Genomic DNA, 19,191 nt, shown 5'->3' on the forward strand with positions numbered 1-19,191 from the left:
ACACTTGGCGAAGTCGGAGGAGGAGACTTCGAATTCGATGCCGGTGACTCTGTTCAAGGCTGCGTCATTGCCAGAAGGACTGGTTGGAGACTTAGCCGGCGACATGCCGATTGAGTTCGGGGGAACCGAGCCAGAACGATTGTTCGTCGAAGGGGGCAACGGCCAGAGGCGTGGCGCTAGTTGGCACTACAAAGAGAGCCATTGATGGTATACTTGAAACGTTTTGAATTTTATTTTATTTTATTTTATTTTATTTTTTTTTTTTTTTTTATTTTTTTATTTTTTTTCAGGATGTCATTGCTGATTCACATCATGTAACTGACCTTTTATGCTTTTGTGAAGTCGTTAGGGCATCTCCAGCAAGAGAGCTACTTTAACCAATAAGTTAAATTTGACTATTTTTTTCTCTTTTTCTTCCTCCAGCAAAGTAGCTATTCTAACTTTTTTGCTAACTTCATAAACAGTAAATAGCCCCTTTTTGCTATTCACTGTTCACATATCAACTATTTTTTTTTTCTCTTCCCTCTTTCTCTCACTCCTCTCTCGCCCTATCTCTCGCCCACCGAAGAATCTCTCGCCCACCGGAGAAGATGAGGTCCGACGCCAACGCCGCTCCTCTGAATTGGCATCGGTCTCCTCTCTATGCGCCGACGCCGAGATCCGACCGATCCTCCCAAAGCTCCGGCGCCGAACGAGGTCGTCCTTGATGATCCAGATGTCGACGCCGTCTACGTGCCCCTGCCCACTGACCTCCACGTACGCTGGGCCATTCTCGTCGCCCAGAAGAAGCAATGCCTACTGCTCGAGAAGTCACCATCGATCGCACCGGTTCTGGGTCTTGAGTGTGGGTGGGCAAGTGGAGGTAGAAGTTGAGGGATTTAAGGAAGGCCCAGTAGGTGCAGACGTGGAGGCCATCGATGAGCTCGTCCTCGTCGACACCAAGCCCGACAAGCTTCACGGCGAGATGCTCGACCTCCAGCACGCCGTTGCCTTCCTCCCCCACACCAAAATCCACGCCTCCATCGACTACGCCGTCACCGTCGGATCCAATCTCTGCATCGTCACTGCCGGAGATGGGTTGGGGTTGGGGGTTGGGGGAGAGCGGAGAGTAAGAGGGAGAAGTGAAAAAAAATAAAAAAATAAAGAAAAAAATTTAAAAAAAAAAACAATATTTTAAGAAAATGAAGAGTGGAATAGAGATTATTGTTGGAGTGTTTTTAAGATAGCCAGTTGTTAAAGTAGAGATTGGTACTTTTTGAGTAGCTATTTTAACTCCAACTGCTGGAGATGGCTTTAGGAAGCTTGTGAGGTCTGCAGATATTTTGTGCAGAGGAAGAATCTAGTTGCAGGAAGAGAGAGAGTGTGGAAAGGCATAAGTGTCCAGAATATCTGTCACAATCTTCGAGATTGAATGTTAAACGCAACGAATGAATGATATCTGTTACAGGCTTCAAGAATCCGGTTGCTTATCTTTTTTTTGGTAAATGTCAGATGCAATGAATGAATGATATTAATATAAAAATAATTATTATTATTAATTATTGACGGTTTTGCCCAAACCGTCTGAAAATAAATTTGCTGACGCTAATTCCGGAGGGTTTCAAACCGTCCAGAATAAATTATCAGGAATCAATTCCTAACAGTTTTTACCTAGTTCTGAACGGTTCAAAATCGTCCACAAATAAGGAAATTTTTGTAGTGGTAGTGGGTTCGCAATAGCAAACAACAATATAATCATAACTCTTCTCAAACCAAAATTTAATCAAGGAAAAGACAAAAGGGATAGAAAATCACTTATTGAGTATTTCATATTGATAAACTAAAAAAATACATCAGCTGAAGGCTTAAGCTATCTTAATAGGCTTATATAGAGCCTAAATTCGAAATCCTAAAAAATATTAAAAAAAAAAAATTAAAATACTTTACAGTACAAATAATATAAAACAACAAGTTTTACCTAGAAAAATTGGAATACGAAATGTGTATGAAATACAAAATTCTAGCCATCTGAATAGGCTTTCCAACACCACCAAGTTTGTCTCAATCCGATGTCAGAATTAGAAGATATGAGTTTTTAAGTGAAACGGGTCTAACCAAAAACTCATAAAACTGGCCCGCATCATTCTCACTGGGTTTGAGAGAATTCGTCATCGAATTCAGATGATTCTTACCCCGATCCTTCAGATGCCCAATCAATCCATTCCATCCCTTTCTCTTCAAAAGCAAAAAAATGTAACATTCCACAAGAAATAATTCTTCACTAATCACCACAAGACTGAGATGATCAACTTGAAAACTTTTTGTACTAGATTAAAAGAACTCTAGCTTCACACGATTGTCATACATCTTCTCTCGTTCATGCACCATTAATATCTCCCAAAAGGGATCAAGAATCTCTTCACTTTCAAACATAAAATTATTCTCCACATAAAAATCATCAAAAGCATTAATATCAAGAGAATTTGATAAAATATTTTCTACCCCAAGGAAATCAACTTCGTTAGCATCCAAATCAAAGACTTCACTTTTAGGGCTTTCATCAAGCAAATGATATGTAGAACTCTCATCTACAAAATTTTCAATAGTATCTAAGAGATTTACCTTTTCCAACGATTCATCTTTCTCAAGATAGATGTCATAGATTAGTGGAAAGACCCAATCTTCTACAGATTCTTTCTCTTGATCATATGACAAAGAACATTCCACAAGATCGTCATCATTGATATCAGTATCATAGGTTTGTGGAGAATCTCAATCCACGAATCCTTGTGAAGGATCTTCAACATGATCATGAACATCTCTATGTTTAAACTCATCATCAACAAACTGGTCTTCTTATAACTTTTCATTAACAAATTCATCTACCTCCTCCACATAAGATGGATTTAGACAATGAATTTGAGGCTCGCAAATAACGGTCAATGTGGCCCACCGCGGACTCTGCATGTCAAACTATACCTTCCTCCATTGAGATCGCATCTAATTAAAGGTTACCACGTCATCCTCATCCATGAAACGTGGAGTTGGTTGACGACGACGACCATTAGCAACATCCATGGCGTCAAGGTCATCGGATAAGGCTCTGATTTGCTCCATCAGTCGCCTAGATTGTGCACCAAATTGCTCATCCACATGCTGCGAACGAACCATTAGTCGTTCATGTATCATTACATGTTGTTTCTTTGCACTCATGCACAACACCAAAACTTGCATATTTGTTTCCTCTCGTGTCATGGCAGGAAAGTTGCTGGGTTATGATACCAACTGATGCAGGGTGGCGCAGTGGGTTTGCAATAGCAAACAACAATAGAATAACAACTCTTCTCAAACTAAGATTCTATCAAGGAATCAAGGTAAAAGAGATAGAAAATCACTCATTAAGTGTTTCATATTGATGAACGGATAAAAATACATGAGCTGGATGCTTAATCTATCTTAATAGGCTTATATAGAGCCTAAATTCAAAACCCTAAAAGATAATAATAAGGAAAAAAAATATAAAAAAGCCCTTTGAACTAGCAAACATTTTGAAAATAGCCTCATGAATTTTCAAGTGTGGTAATCTGATCCATCAAACAACCATTGCGTTCCAAAAAGGCAACTCTGTTAGGTCTCCCCATCAAGTTGGATGGAAAATGGACCACGTGTTGTTCATGTGACAAATACTAACATGATCTTCCCGTAAAGCCCTTATTTTTACATAAAGGCTCGCTCGACATCGTTTCAACTATAAGATGAATGTTGCGGACATTAACCATGCTATAAACGATATAGAGCTCTCCCCACACCTTCGGCGATGCCCACCCACCGTACTAGCTCAAGATCTGGCACTCGACCACTGAACGCCACCCACGCACCACCTCGGTGACACTGCACCAGTTCCAGATCCAACTTTCTTGATAGTAAGTCTTCTCTCTCTCTCTCTCTCTCCCACGCACTCTCTTTGTGTGGCCCCGTGAGCCATAGTCCTTTGCTTTTGTTTAAGGGTGCATTGTTTTGTTTTATTTGGAAAATGGGTAAGAATTTTCTTGGTTTCCGATTTTGTTTTTCTTTACGTAAGAATTTGGATGACTGATTTTTGGATAGAAGGTTCATTTTCATTGGTCTCTAGAAGGTAGATTCTTTGTTATTTAATTATTTTCCACTACATGATTTGTTGGTTTGTACGAGATTACAAGAATTGGAGTGTGTCTTGAATTGGTGGAATCGCTTGAAATATGGATTCACTGTATATCATTCAATTTCGAAATTTTCTTGTAGAATACCAGGCTGCCAAATTACATTGAATTTTGCATAGGCACTTTTGAGTGTCTTTGCAAAAGCATTCAAAATACATATGATAGTTATTACATTCAGGGAACAATATTTACTTGTAGTTGCACTTTTCTTAGTGCATTAATGCTTGTTTGAATGCATATCATTTTGAATGAATCTACATATAAATCTGGTTTCCAAAAAATTATATTTTGCGTAGGCACGACCAAATGTTGGCAAATAGTGAAACATCCAATCAACATCCGGTATGTTACTGTGGAGTTCTTGCCCGTGTAAAGAACTCTTGGACTACTTCCAATGTCGGAAGAAAGTGGTACGGTTATATAAACTACAAAGTAATTTTTTAAATTAATTTTGTGTTTTATTTTTTTGTTGGTAGTTTATGACATTTTTGCCTTCTTTTTTTTCCACACCGAAAGTTGGTGATTGTGATTTTTTTGGGTGGGCTGATAACAAAATGTCCACTTATGAAAGAAAAATGATGGAACATTTGAAGGACATGGAAGAGAGAAGACTGGCCGATATTGATAGACTTAAAAAATTGATAGAAACAAAATACAATGAGAATATGGATCAATCTGTTAAACTTCGGCAACAATTAGGGTTATGCCAAACTAGTGGGAAGTTGTACCACTATAGGGAGAATGTGTATTAGGCTGCCTTAGTTTTTATCATTTTGCTTTTACTATTTTGTGTTAGTTGTTATAGTAGATCTAGTGGTAGTAACTTGATGTTAAAATGAATTTATGGAAAGCAATTCGGTTAAATTGGTTTTGTACTTTTTGCTTTACTGTGTGTGCAACAATGGTAGTTGAAGGCATGTATTAATTTATGATTTGGATCTAGTATGTACTTATGATTATAAGTTATTAACTAAATGCTTTGTCCATGAAGATGTCAGATTAATTGTTATATATAATGTCATTTCAATCCGCCAATGAAGCACAAAACAATGGAAGCTGTAAATGTCTTACCACTAAAACAAAACCAACACATATTATAACAAGCTTTAAGGCAGCAACAAAGGCAATGTCGTTCCGTCACTACCCGCCAACGATACACACCGAAAGCACACAGAATTCCAAAAACCAATATATATATATATAATAAATAAATAAAAAAGACTAGTGTGAAACCTATTATACCAAAAATCAATCCCTTCCCACCTTTTCTTTCTCTGCTTTCGGCAACTCTAATCTTTATACTAGTCTCCGTATCCTCACAAAGCAACGGTATAAAGAAACCTTCTTTGAAGTTGAAAAGCTTCATTACGAAATTGGCCTAAAACATAATGATACTAAGAGTGTAGATTTTATAACAAAATTAATCAATCAAACAACATTACAACATTACAACATTACAACCCAACACTTTGTTTGATACAAAAAAAAATATAGGCATCACTACTATGACACAAGCAATAAATAACCTTACTGTGTTGCATTCCATTCCTATACTTTGCAACCACAAAAATGTATGCTCTAATATTTTTGTCATTCCGGCTTCTTCCACTTTTTCTTATTAGACTCAATTACTTCAATTGCCTTCTCTACTGTCGGTACAATATTTCTGCCTCTAGTGAAAGGCTTTGATGAACATTGAGCTAAATCTCATTTTCCTGGCTGAGAAGACCCTTGTGGCTGTGAAGACCATTGTGGCTGAGATGCAGCTATACCTTCTTTTCTTGGCTGAGAAAACCCTTGTGGCTAAGAAGACTCTACTAGCTGAGAAGACTCCATACAACCTTACTATGTTGACAGTACCTTAAAACTATAAAGATACGTTAAAGTAGTAGACCAAAATTACATAAACCAGCAGAGTTAAAAATCAAAGAAACAACACTTAAAAGATGAGCATTTTGATTACTCACAATAGCATTGATCTGAGGTGAGGCTGTGACTAAGAAGACAAGTGTGGTTGAGTAGGTCCATACAATCTTACTGTGTTGACAGTATCTTGAGACTGTGGGGTAGGTTGACCCCTATCCCTACCAGTAGTCCTATCTCTAGCCCTACCCCTACACCTACCCCTACCCCTACCTCTAAATAATGTAAAAGTAGTTTGTGGGGTAGGATGGGAAGTTGAGGTCTGACTATGGAGGTTTGGACCACAACCATCACTTTCATACTATAAAATGTTGCATATTTTGAAAATCAATATTCGAAATAAGTTTACAATGAGACTATTAACAAATTGAAATATACAGAATTTGAATGAAAATGTAATCAATGTAAATAGCCTTGTTTTGAAACTTACTGCTTCAGCATCAGTTGTAGGTTGGGGAGTTGATGTTTGACCATGGAAACTTGGACCACCACCACCTTGTACCTATCACAATAAAATTGTCAATATAAGGCTCTTGAGCTTATTTTAAGCATGACACAACAAAAAAAGGGTATTTTAATTGGCTCACATCACGTTGGCTTGCACTTCTGTCATCTCCTCTGTAATTCACAGCTTATCTTCTTCTCTAAGGACATGTTCTGGTATTATGTCCAACACTCCTATATTTGGAACAGCTATCTCAACCTAACCCCACCCTTTCTTATCCTATATTGATTCCTAAGCTCCTCTGGTCCTTAATCTTCTCAGCCTCCCAGATTGTATTCTATACATTGGTAGGTCTACATGGTCGTAGCCTATCTTTATCCATTGGTCCTCTCCAGGCATGAGATATACAATCTCATCATATACCTTCCTATACATCTCCACAGTATACCCATCATTGACATAATCCTGAGGGCTTGCATTATCACTCCAAATTGCATACATTACATGTGCACATGGGATACCTATCAAGTCCCATTGTCTATAGCCACAAGTTCTCCTTACTAAGTTCACACCCAGAAGTTAAGTAAGAAGGAATGGAACCACTGGAGAGTCGTCTGCAGTTCACACTTGGGCAAAGACGACTGAATTTGGAAGTGGAAAACGAACCGATTTCCGCCATTCTGGGTTCTTATTGAGCGTAGTGAAATCAAGGTTTATGATAAAGTCAGCATCACTAAGTTCACCATATATTGTTTATGCTTGTGTATGACTTCGTACAACCCATCCCCAGCATATGTGCTATAGCAGTTACTAGCATCCTTTCCTATTTCATCTAATCTGCCCACAATTTTAGGACAAAGCCTACCAGTCATGGTTCTGATGTCATCCCTCTTTGTTTGATATCTCTTCATCATATTCTTTCTTATCATTTCCAACATTGATATTATCGGTAGGTCACGCCTTCAAAATGTAAGCATCGAAACACTCACAAAGGTTGTTCACAATTAGATCACACTCGGGGAATGTATTGAACCAGGCCCTCAACCACATACTTGGGTCAATCTTTGCCAAATAACCATACGCATCTTGATTTATTCCCCTTAGTTCCTCCATTTCTTTATGAAAATCAGCCTCAGTGTAGGCTGCAGCCGCACTCCGTAACTTGTCCTTCAAGGCCACACCACGATGACCTTCGTCTCTATAGTTCACATACAAATGTCTTATGCGAATTCGATGGTCAGACCAGGAAGCCACCACATGCATCGAAACTCGGTACCAGCCCCTACACACAATCAATTAAAATTGTCAAACATTCACATATACATTAAATCAAAACCATTTGTAGCATAACAAAAATTGAATAAATGAAGAAATGATTAAAGGGTTACCTTTTGACGATCTGAAATAAATGTCCACCCTTCTGTAGGAAGGGTGCAAAGGTCGGATAGCAAAGTCTTAGAAACCATGACTAACTGTCTTTTACTTCCGCTTCAACAACTGCAAAGACCATTGGATACATGTTTTTATTGGCATCCCTCGAAATGGCAGACAAGAGTTGTCCCTTATAAGGCCTTTTAAGGAAGTATCCATGTTGTGAGTTTTAAAATAATTGCAAGCGCACGAATCGTATGCAATATAGTGTGTGTGCAAGTGCGAGGTCGAATCCACATTAATTGTGTTATGAAAATTAATTTCTATTTAAACTAATTATATTTTAACTTAGTTTCAATTTTTGGGGTTTTAAAATAATAAAATAAATAAAACTGAATTAAAAATAATAATAATAAAAAGTACTAAGGTTTTCAGAATCCACATTTCCAAATCAAAGCACATATTCTCATGTTTGTTCATACATGCAAATTGCAATAAAATCTTATGCATGTTCTAATTTTCATAAAATTACCTATTGAAAGATTCAATGAATCCATCCGTCCTACAAATCACAATGAATATTCAATTTAATTCAAAACCATTCAATATATCTGTTTGATTAACAAATCACAATAGATATCCAAATTAAATGAAAAGATTCAATGTATCCGTTGGATGAAATACATTGAATATCCAACGTTTGCACATATATTAATCGAAACAATCAATTAAAAGAGTTTTAATCCTTTAATTGAATTGAAATGAACATACATTTGGATCATACGAACAAAACATGAAAAATACAAAATCTAATTAATGGCGAGGCTTCATCTTCAACCTTAGTTGAAGTTTTAGCCTCTCAGGACTAAAAATAACATACTAAATTTTATTAAAACCTAAAAATCTTACAAATTACAAAAGAAAACATACAAAGAAGAAGACTCTCAGTTGAAGGCTGTAGGCTTGCGCCTCTCCACATGCACTTTTACCTTATTACAAAAGAAAAGCTCAATTTTTATATGGCGCTACTAGGGTTAGTAACAAAAGACCAAAAATGACGCCTCTACCCTCACTTCCCTCTTTTTCTTTTCCCACTTTTCTTTTCTTTTATTTGGTCACACGCACGTTGGCTTTCTTCAATTTTTTTTTCTTCTTCTTTCATTTCGTTTTGGTCTTCTACGAAATAGCTTATTCCTTTTTATTTTTCTTTTCTTTTGGAATTCGCTCGAGCGTCTTGAGCAAAGATGTGCTCGAGCAAACAGATCAAAATGTACTTGTTTACCCGTTTCTTTGCAATTCCACATAAAAATCGTTATTTTCTCTCAATGACCTGCAAAACACTAAAACACCAAAACTAACAAAAAAAAATCAGAAAATAACAAAGCTAAAGGTTTAGCACATGCAAATTAAGAGGTCCAAATATACAATATTTGGTACTCACCAATCCATCCAATTAAAGAATTGGCCTACAACCAGCTAGAAAACCTTTTTTCATGGCAGCTAGCAAGAAGTACAACTTGTGAAACTTTGCTTGACAATCAGGTAAAGGTCTCTCTACCTTCATCAATACACAATTGCCCATATTTGTTTTCTTGATTGTTTCACAATAATACTAAAGCATTTTGTATTGGAGCTTCACTTTTTCAAGAATCATTTCTTTTGCAATTCTTCTAGCCCCATACATCTAGCCCTTTTTAACATCCACACCCCACTTATCTTTGACCTCCCCAAGAATGTCCTTTAAAGGCATGTTAGGTTGTTCTCTAAACTTGTCAATCAATTTGTCTTCAATCCATGTAGATTTCACAATAATTCCTATGTCTCATCGTACAAGTATGTTTGGCTGAAATGATCTAATTTCAAATTACTCATCCGCCTACGCTTACGCCCATAAAACCTATATTTACAACTTGGATCCCTGCATACCACAATACATTTAGCCAGGTAATTCCTTTTAAACTTTATATCCTTCCACTTTTTTATATTACTCTCTCTAACAACGTCTCTAAAGACCTGAATTGAGGGGAATTTTTGACCCATTGACAATTGTGGGTCACCCATGTTAGACATTTGAAACTCAGATCGCATAGTGATACATTTAGGCTGAGATGCAGCCTCAGCCTCCTCATCACTACTGGGGAGAGATATAAGAATGTACTTCATGCTGCCATGTATGAGTTTACATCATCATCATCAACCTCACCATCAACACATTTGACCCTTGACCTAACACCCTCTTCACCATCATTATCTCAACCAATTTCTTCATGCTCACTAACCTCATCAACATCGTCCTCATTCTCTTCACTACCCTCTCCATACTCCTCATCACCCTCACTCTCTTCACTACCCTCTCCACATACCTCATCACCCTCTTCCATGTCCCTCTCCATAGATGGCCCAACAACATTATTATTTTCATCAAACAAGTCCAATTCATATATACACCTCATCCCAATATGGATCATCTCGATCAATCCTAGAATGCCTACCATCATCACCACCATCATCATACTCATAATCCTTGTCTTTAGCTCTAGGCTCACCAAATGAAACAATGTACAACTCAACAATTGGTACACCTTTATGGACATTAACCATTTCAAACACATCATCATCTGATAAAATTAATTTCAAACATTTTTAAAGACTACTCTGGCACTAAGTAATACAATCGATCCCTTGATTTGTATCCATAGTTTTTAACAATACTCTCAACCTCAAAAAAGACAACTTGTCCTCATCACACGCCTCCTTATACACATCTACATCACCCCCCATATATGTGCACATAAACTGCCTATATATTTATCTTAACCCCGTAATGGACCTCGAAGACAAACTCATGTCCAACCATCTTTACAACAAAACAAAATAAATAAATAAATAATATGAATATTAACATTAACATTAAAGAATAGAAATATTTACATGTCCAGCCATCCTAGTGTACTCTACCTAGTATACTTTAAATTAGCATGACAGAATCAGTATGGGACCACATCAAGACATGAATATCTTTAAGGGACTACATTCAAGCATTTGATGCCTCAGTGTTACATTAAGTGCATTTGATGTATATTGCATAGTGTGTATTATTCCATGGGTGTAACTAAATAAATTGTGACATCCGTAGGAGAACTCATTTGATGACCTCATCAAATGAGTTCTGACTCCACAGCAAAACCAACCAATCCAATTTCTAAATGGGACCAAATAAGCATTCTTCTAGACAAGGCAAATGACAAAACATTACAATTAGTAAGCATAGAAAGCAAACAAAAAAAAATATACACTAAGCACATGGTCCTACCCCCAAAATCTAGGGCATTATAAAAGGGGCTTTTGATTTTCTCATAACAACCAACTACGTAAAAGTAGTATTGTGCTTCAAATCACGCAGATTTTGTGCGAAAACATAAAAACCCAAAACAAAGAGTGGGATTTGTAATGAGGGCACTCAAATTTTTTTGCCCAAAGCCCTAATTTATATATAAACAACTTACCTTTAGTGGACCTTTAGTGGCCAAAACCACAAATGATTTTGGTAGTGCAAGATTGAATCCTTCAAACCCTCAGATCACATCGACTTCGTTTTCATTTTTTTCAGGAAACTTGGAGGTCTTGGTTTTAGTCAATGACAATGGGTGGACTTGTAGGTCATTATCCAACCTAAAACAACCATCCGTCTAACCTGACTGGCATAATAGTAAATAAAAATGAGAGTTGGAATGCCTTGTGTGTCTATCAACTTCCATGGGCTATTTAGGAATTTCAAGGTGTAAATATAAGGGCATTATGGGAAGATCAGGTCAGTATTTGTCACGTGAGTGGCACCTGGTCCATTTCCCATCCAACTTGACGAGGAGTCCTAACAAAGTGGCCCTTTTAAAACACAATGGTAGTTTGATGGGTCATATTAGCACACTTGAAAATTAAAGGAGCTATTTTGAAAACCGATGTTAGTTCAGGGAGCTTTTTTATATTTTTCCTAAAAATAAAATAAAAAATAAAAGCGAAATAAAAACACTTGGAAGTACAAATATACAAAACAACGTTTGCCTAGTATACATTGAAATTACTAAATGTGCATGAAATACAAAATTGTAGCCCTCTGAATAAGCTTTCCAATACTACCAAATTTGTCTTAATCAGATGTTTGAATAAAAAATTAAAAATAAAAAAAGATTTTATAAATAAAACGGGTCTAACCAAAAACTGTTAAAACTCGCTCGCATAAGGATGAGAGACCTTTTCTCACGGGAAACATAAACAAGAAGAGACATCTTATCTTGGTCTACCCTCATTGTGTTGTTGGCATCATCTTGTATCACTTGCCAATTACCTCTCAGAAATAGACAATATGAGCAGTTAATTGCGCTTAATTTCTGCATCAAACAACACTGGCAACCACACAAGCTTGAAAGGCACACCCATGACCAAAACAAACTAATTAACAATCAGCAAGCAAAGCTAGCATGGCACTCCCGGCCACAAAGCCAAACTAAACTAAGGAAAGACAAATTGGCTAGGAGAACATCTTCAAAGATGCCCACGAGCTTGAAATGGGAGGTGAATAACGAAGTCAAAGTTTAAACTTATGACTTTCTTACTTTGATACAAAATTAAATCACAAATCAAGATATGGATTTGCCAAACAAAACCCTACCAAGTATAGCGCTCACAGGATGAATGGGCCAGGCCTATTTCCTAAGGGAAATATCATCTGCTAGTATGGTTGTTTTCGAGCCGAGTATTGAATGTTAAAGTTTGACTCATTTAATTTTATTTTGAACACTAGTCGAGCTCAAACTTATCACTAAGTTGGATATTCAATTCAAACTTAGCTCATTTTATTTTATTTCAAACACGAGTCGAGCTCCAACTTATCACGAGCTTGTAAATTAATTAATTTATTTCTTATATAAAGTAAATATCATGATTGTTTATCTTTTCGTAAATCCATACTAATCATTAATAAATTAATTATGGGGAGAACTTCACTTAAGGGTACTGAACTATCGGCCTATTTGACTTAAGAGTACTGAACTTAATTTCAAAACGTCTCAAACAATGTTATCCAATTTTCAAAACGTCTCGATAACAAGTATTCCATTAAGATTTGCTATTAAATCCTGCCAAAATTTTTAAAATATCATTGTGTTTATTTTTTTTAAAGAAAAAAATTATAAAATATTTCAAAAATTCAGGTATAGGTATTTTTGCAAATTCTATTAAATTCTAACCAATACCTAAATCCTAGCAAAAAAAATTTTCTTTTTTTTCCTAAAAAATAGGAAGGGTATTTTGGTAATTTTGGCAGGATTTAACAGCAAATCCTAACGGAGTACCTGTTATTGAGACGTTTTAAAAATTGGATATTTTAGTTTGAGACGTTTTGAAGTTCAGTACTCTTAAGTCAAATAAGCCAATACTTTGGTACCTTTAATTGAAGTTCTCAATCCCTTAATTATAATTAACAAATTAACTTGAATCTTTCATAATATAATCTCGAGTTTATATGTATGTATAAAAATTCATCATGCACATACACAAACAAGTGCGTTCACACACATATATCCACACATACTTACAAACACAGTCATATGTACAAATTTGTAAAACTAAACAACTCACTACAATAATAATTCAAGTTATTTCTAGGGAAAACTGCAATTTACCCCCCTGATGTTTACACGAATTTTCAATTTTGGTACCAATGTTTAGATTGCTTCAATTGCACCCAAGAAAGTTGAAAAAAATTTCAATCCACCCCCTTCCGTCCAATTGCTCCGTTTGATGAGACGGAAATGGACCCACGTGCACAGCATGTGACTTATATGCAGATAACCGAACGAAAATACCCTCAAAAAATTGAGCCGTTGTTTTCTAAGTCACCCGTATTGTTTCATGTATATTTGGTTCAAATATTGTTTCAGGAAAAACAAGGGTTTCGAATTTGAAGGCTGACGGAGACGATGGACGCCTTGACACAGGACTCGACCCCTGACCAGATACCCGTCTATTCTGGGCAATCGATTGGGCACTCGAAGGAGAGGATGGAAGCAAGGTCGGAGTCCCCACAGAGTGTTGCCACTTTTTCACGGCAACGAGTATGCTACTGCTAGCGGCCGATGAATGTGAAAACGGCGCACACGAGCAAAAATTTCGGAAGAAGGTTTATGGGGTGTGAAAATTGGAAGGCAAGTAGTACTTATTCTGATCGATTTTAGGGTTTCATTTTGTATTTGGGAGTTCAAATTTGCAATTTTATAGTCGGCTTTTGAAATCTAGCTTTTCTGCATATATACCATTCGATGTTGGATTTGGGAATGCATTCCAGACAAGTTGGACAAGTTGCAATTTTTTCATTATTTGTTGTGTTTTGCAGATCCACAGAGATTGTGGTTTCTTTGAGTGGGTTGACCCCAAAATGTGTGCACATGGTCAAAGGGTTGTTGGTCGATTGGTTGAGTGGCACGAAAGTTTGGTGGCAGAAACTAAACGATGTGAAACCATGGTTGAAGTAGAAGTTGGGAAAGTGAAGGCCGAAATGGAGAAAGAGATTGAGAAGGTGAAGGCCGAAGTTGACAATGAGAGGAAAGAAGAAATTGCACAATACCGTAAAGATATTGAGATTTGGGGGATCAAATTTGAAGCAGTGAAGAAGAATTACCACACAATGCTTGTGTGTTCGTGGATTTTATTTGCATTGTGTTTCTTCTTCGGACATGCAGCCAAAAACCAGGAGGACAATAGGGTTGGTTATTTGAGGTTGCCTTGAGTTGTATTGTTAGACATTTTTTGTGCACTTCTATGGGGCCATAGAAGCTAGAAGTGAACCATTTTTTGTGCACTAAGTTGTGTTGTGGTATTTTGGTTGCCTTATTGCATGTATTTAAGTGGGATTGTTTGTAGTTGGAGCTGCTTGTATTTATAAAGTAACAAAAATTTATCCCATTATATTTTTCACACTATCATTGAATTAAAAAAAAAAAAAAAAAAAATTGATCCACAATCCGATGATATGGACCTGCTTAAAATTGGATACCTTAGAAACAACTCAAGACAATATTATGTATCACATCAACAGGTTCCCTTCAAATATTGTAATGTCATTCCAAAATCACACAAATATCAAAACTTGCAATGCATTCCAAAACCACACAAATATCAAAACCTGCAATGCATTCCAAAACTACACAAATGTCAAAACCTGCAATGCATTCCAACATCATAAAACACATTGTAATCATTACACAAAAATAAGCAATTCTGCATTGCTAGTACTGTCTATCAAACACAACCACCAATCCTGCATTTTTAGTACTGTATCAAACACACAACCACCAACTGTCAAACACACAACTACCAACTGTTAAACGCACAACTACCAATTGTCAAACACATAACTACCAATTGTCAAACACAGATTATGCACATGTGCATTAAATACAAGCACATATTTAATTAACGCTTCCATTCTGGCCTCATTCTCTTCCTCTTCGCTTCAGCAATCTCAATTGCCTTTTCAACAGTGGCCACCACATGTTTGCCCTTGCTTTTGGATGTCGGATTAGTTGCTGTCCCACTGGTTCCCGCACTGCCACCTTGAATTGCATGGCCCCCTCGGATTGCAGGGCCACCTCGGATTGCAGGGCCACCTCGTTCATCACTATCACCCTCAGTTAGATCAATAGGTATGGTGGGACCCGGTTTGGACTTCCCAAAAATAGCCGCGACCCTTTGTGTCTTCCGTCTCCTTGAAGGAGGTGGGACCGGATTTGTTGTTGCTAGTGGAGGTGGTGGGACTGGATTTGTTGTTGCTAGTGGAGGCGGTGGGACTGAATTTGTTCTTGCTGGTGGAGGCGGTGAGACCAGATTTGTTCTTGTAGCCTGTGTAGGAGTTCTTGAGGTGGTACTTTGTGTCTGTTCCAAATGAGTCAAATAAGGTGTGGGACTATCAGTATGCATATAGTACATAATAAAAAATAAAGGATAATAAAGATTAATAAACTCACATTGTCTGGAGGTGGGGTAGGCAGCACAACACTTGCTTGGGTACTTCTCATTGGACATGCCCTTTTATTGTGCCCTCTGCCTTTACACATGGAGCATTTCATCGTAGCACCAAATTTTCTCATTCTGTTTGGATTTTTCGGATCTCTACGTTCATCAACTTGCCTTTTTCTTACCTTCTTTGGTCTACCCGGGGCCACTCTTGATACTGGGGGTTCCAACTTGTCATGCTGGGTTGGTATCCACTGCTCTTGACTAGGCATTGGGTATATAACTGGCTCATATGCTTTCTTGTACATCTCCACAGTGAAGTACTCATCAACATAATCCTCTGCATTCTTACAACTATGTCGAATAGCAGCACATGCATGCACACAGGGGATTCCAGACATTTCCCACACTCTACAACCACAATTTTTTCTCCTCATGTTGACTACAAACTGTCTACCATCTGGACCAGTCACTTCAAACATGTCATCACCAGCATATAGGGCAACACAGTCCATTGATTCATTCCGTATTGCATCCAACTTATTTTGGATTTTAGGAGTTAACTTCCCTGTCAAACTTTGAATGCCATCCTTCTTAGCCTGGTATCTCCTCATCAACTTTTTTCGTATCTGCTCCAGCATGGTCAAGATAGGCTTATTGCGAGCCTTTAGAATGTATGAGTTAAAACACTCACATATATTATTCTGCAGAAGGTCACACTTTGAATCCGTAGCAAACCATGCTCTTGACCATGTACTAGGATCAATTTTGGCCAAGTACTCATGGGCATCACTCTTCATTCTCTTCAGCTCACCCATTACCCTTAGAAAATCCCCTTCAGTGTATGCAGAAGCTGCAGCCCATAACTTCTCCTTTAGGGCAATTCCTCTATGCCCCCCAATGTCCCTATAGTTCGCATAAAGATGCCTTACACAAATCCTGTGATCGACGGTTGGCATGACATAATCAAAGGCTGGCATTAGACCCTACGATCAAAAAACCACAACATTAGATTAAGAATGTTAGACATTTTAAAATAAAATGAGATCACACGGGGCACTAACCATGACTTACCTTCTGTCGATCTGAAATAAATGTTGGCCTGCCATGCCGCTCATGGTTCCCAAGATCAGACACTAGGGTTTCCAAAAATCAGATCCAGCTGTCCTTAGTCTCAGCTTCAACTACGGCATATGCAATCAGATACATGTTATCATTGCCATCGCGTCCAACTGCAGCTAGAAGTTGCCCCTTAAATGGCCCTTTAAGGAAACACCCATCCACCCCTATTACAGGCCTACAACCTTCCAAAAAGCCCTTCTTCATGGCTGCCAAAGAACAATACAGTCTTTGAAACCTTGGATTCGCCTCGGGTACTGTCCTATCCACTTTCATCACAACACAACTTCCTGGGTTAGTTGCTCTCAAGGTCTCACAATAGTCCCACAAGGCCGCATACTGACCCCCATGGTTGCCATATATTTTTTTATTAGCCTTGATTCTTGTCCTATACATCATGCTCGGATTCACATCTATCCTCCATCTTTCTTGCACTTCATTCTGTATCATATGTAATGGCATGTCGGGCTGAACTCTAAACTTATCAATCAGTTTATCGGCTATCCATGTAGAGTTTACAATTGAGTTCCTAAATTGCCTGCCACAGACATGTCTACCTTGAAGGCTGATTATCTGGAATGTAGCTTCATCATCCACCTGTCTAGCATACACTCTATAATTACACTTTGGTTCTTTACATACAACAATACACTTTTTTCTCTCATTTTTTTTAAAGGTAATGTCCTTGCCCCTCTTCAGATTGAACACCCTAACAACCTCCCTAAATGTCTGTATATCTGGGAATCTCATCTTAACTTCCAAACTTGGATCCTCTCGGTCAACTGCATGGAACTCAGACCCTCTTGACTCAGAATTTTCAACTTCTTCATCACTAGCTACTGGTGAGACAAGTATGTCACTTCTAGCCATATCAGAGTTATTGTCATCGTCATCATGACCAACTTCATCTTCATTATCACCATTACCACCCTCTTCACTATTCTCATCATCACCACCCTCTTCATACTTCTCATCACCCTCTTCACCATCTTCACTATTCTCATCATTACCACCCTCTTCACTATTCTCATCATTACCCCCTTCATTATCCTCTACATTACCTTGTTCAACCCTAGGATTATCATGTTGTACATTAGAGGGTCCAGAACTATCAACATCAACACCAACATCAAATACGTCTTCAGTATCACTAAGCTTATCATCCCACCAAGGATCATCCAAATCAGCCCTACCTCCATATTCATTATCATCTTGACTATCCTCTTCATCACCTCCTCCATCCCCAAAAGACACAATATATAATTGCAAAATGGCATGCCCATCATGGCAAGCAAACAGTTTTAGCACATCATGGTCTGAAGTAATTAAATGCAACCCATCAGCAAGACTCTTCACGGGGTCTTTAAAATATATTAAATCCCCTAACTTATATCCATATTCCTTACATATATCTTCAATTTCAAAGAAAGATAGTTTATCAAGGTCAACACTATCTTTGTGCAGTTCAACTTCACCACCCGTATACTCACACCCAAAACTCTGGTCAAACCTACCCCCAAAATGGACCTCAACCACTAGTTTATTGTGTGCCATCCTACGAGGTAAATTTAATAAAACATAGTAAGTGACATGTTGTAAAATTAAATAAAGGCCAACAACACATTAAGTGACATATGGGGACCACAACACAGCAACCAATATACACAACCACAACTTCTCATCTGGGGACCACTACTCTTTTTTGAACACACAATACAGCAACTAACTTCACACACTGGCACCATTTTTCTCATCTGACCACTGTTGTTTTTTAAACAGACAATACACCAACTAACTACACACACAGACATAATCATGTACCATTTTCTCCTGATGGGGTAAATTGCAGTTTTTTAAACACCAAATCAACACAAAGCAGCACATCATGCATATGTAAAAGCAAAGCACATGGTCCCATCATCATACAAAGCCACAAAGGTAATTGAAATTCAACAAAACACACGGACCCAGTAAGAAAGCAACTTTTCAATAAAAAATATACAAAGCCAATCATTGAAAGCATCTTCTGAATAAAACAAAGATTTCATAACCCAAAAACGACGGAACCCTAAGCACATTTTAGTTCGGTTCTTTCGCTTCATTCAAGACAAAATAAAGGAATTATCGAATGAATTTAAAAGATAT

The 19,191-nt window shown here is 37.6% G+C and overlaps 1 protein-coding gene across 1 annotated transcript; it reads right to left on the bottom strand.

Moving 5' to 3' along the window:
- Positions 1 to 17,079: 17,079 nt before the first annotated feature.
- Positions 17,080 to 18,600, bottom strand: LOC133876254 (uncharacterized). Its single transcript, XM_062314562.1, has one exon. It carries the CDS (start codon positions 18,598 to 18,600, stop codon positions 17,080 to 17,082), a length of 1,521 nt encoding a protein of 506 aa, XP_062170546.1.
- Positions 18,601 to 19,191: the final 591 nt, after the last annotated feature.

Source organism: Alnus glutinosa, chromosome 1 (genome assembly GCF_958979055.1).
Source record: "Alnus glutinosa chromosome 1, dhAlnGlut1.1, whole genome shotgun sequence".
Lineage (NCBI taxonomy): Eukaryota > Viridiplantae > Streptophyta > Magnoliopsida > Fagales > Betulaceae > Alnus > Alnus glutinosa.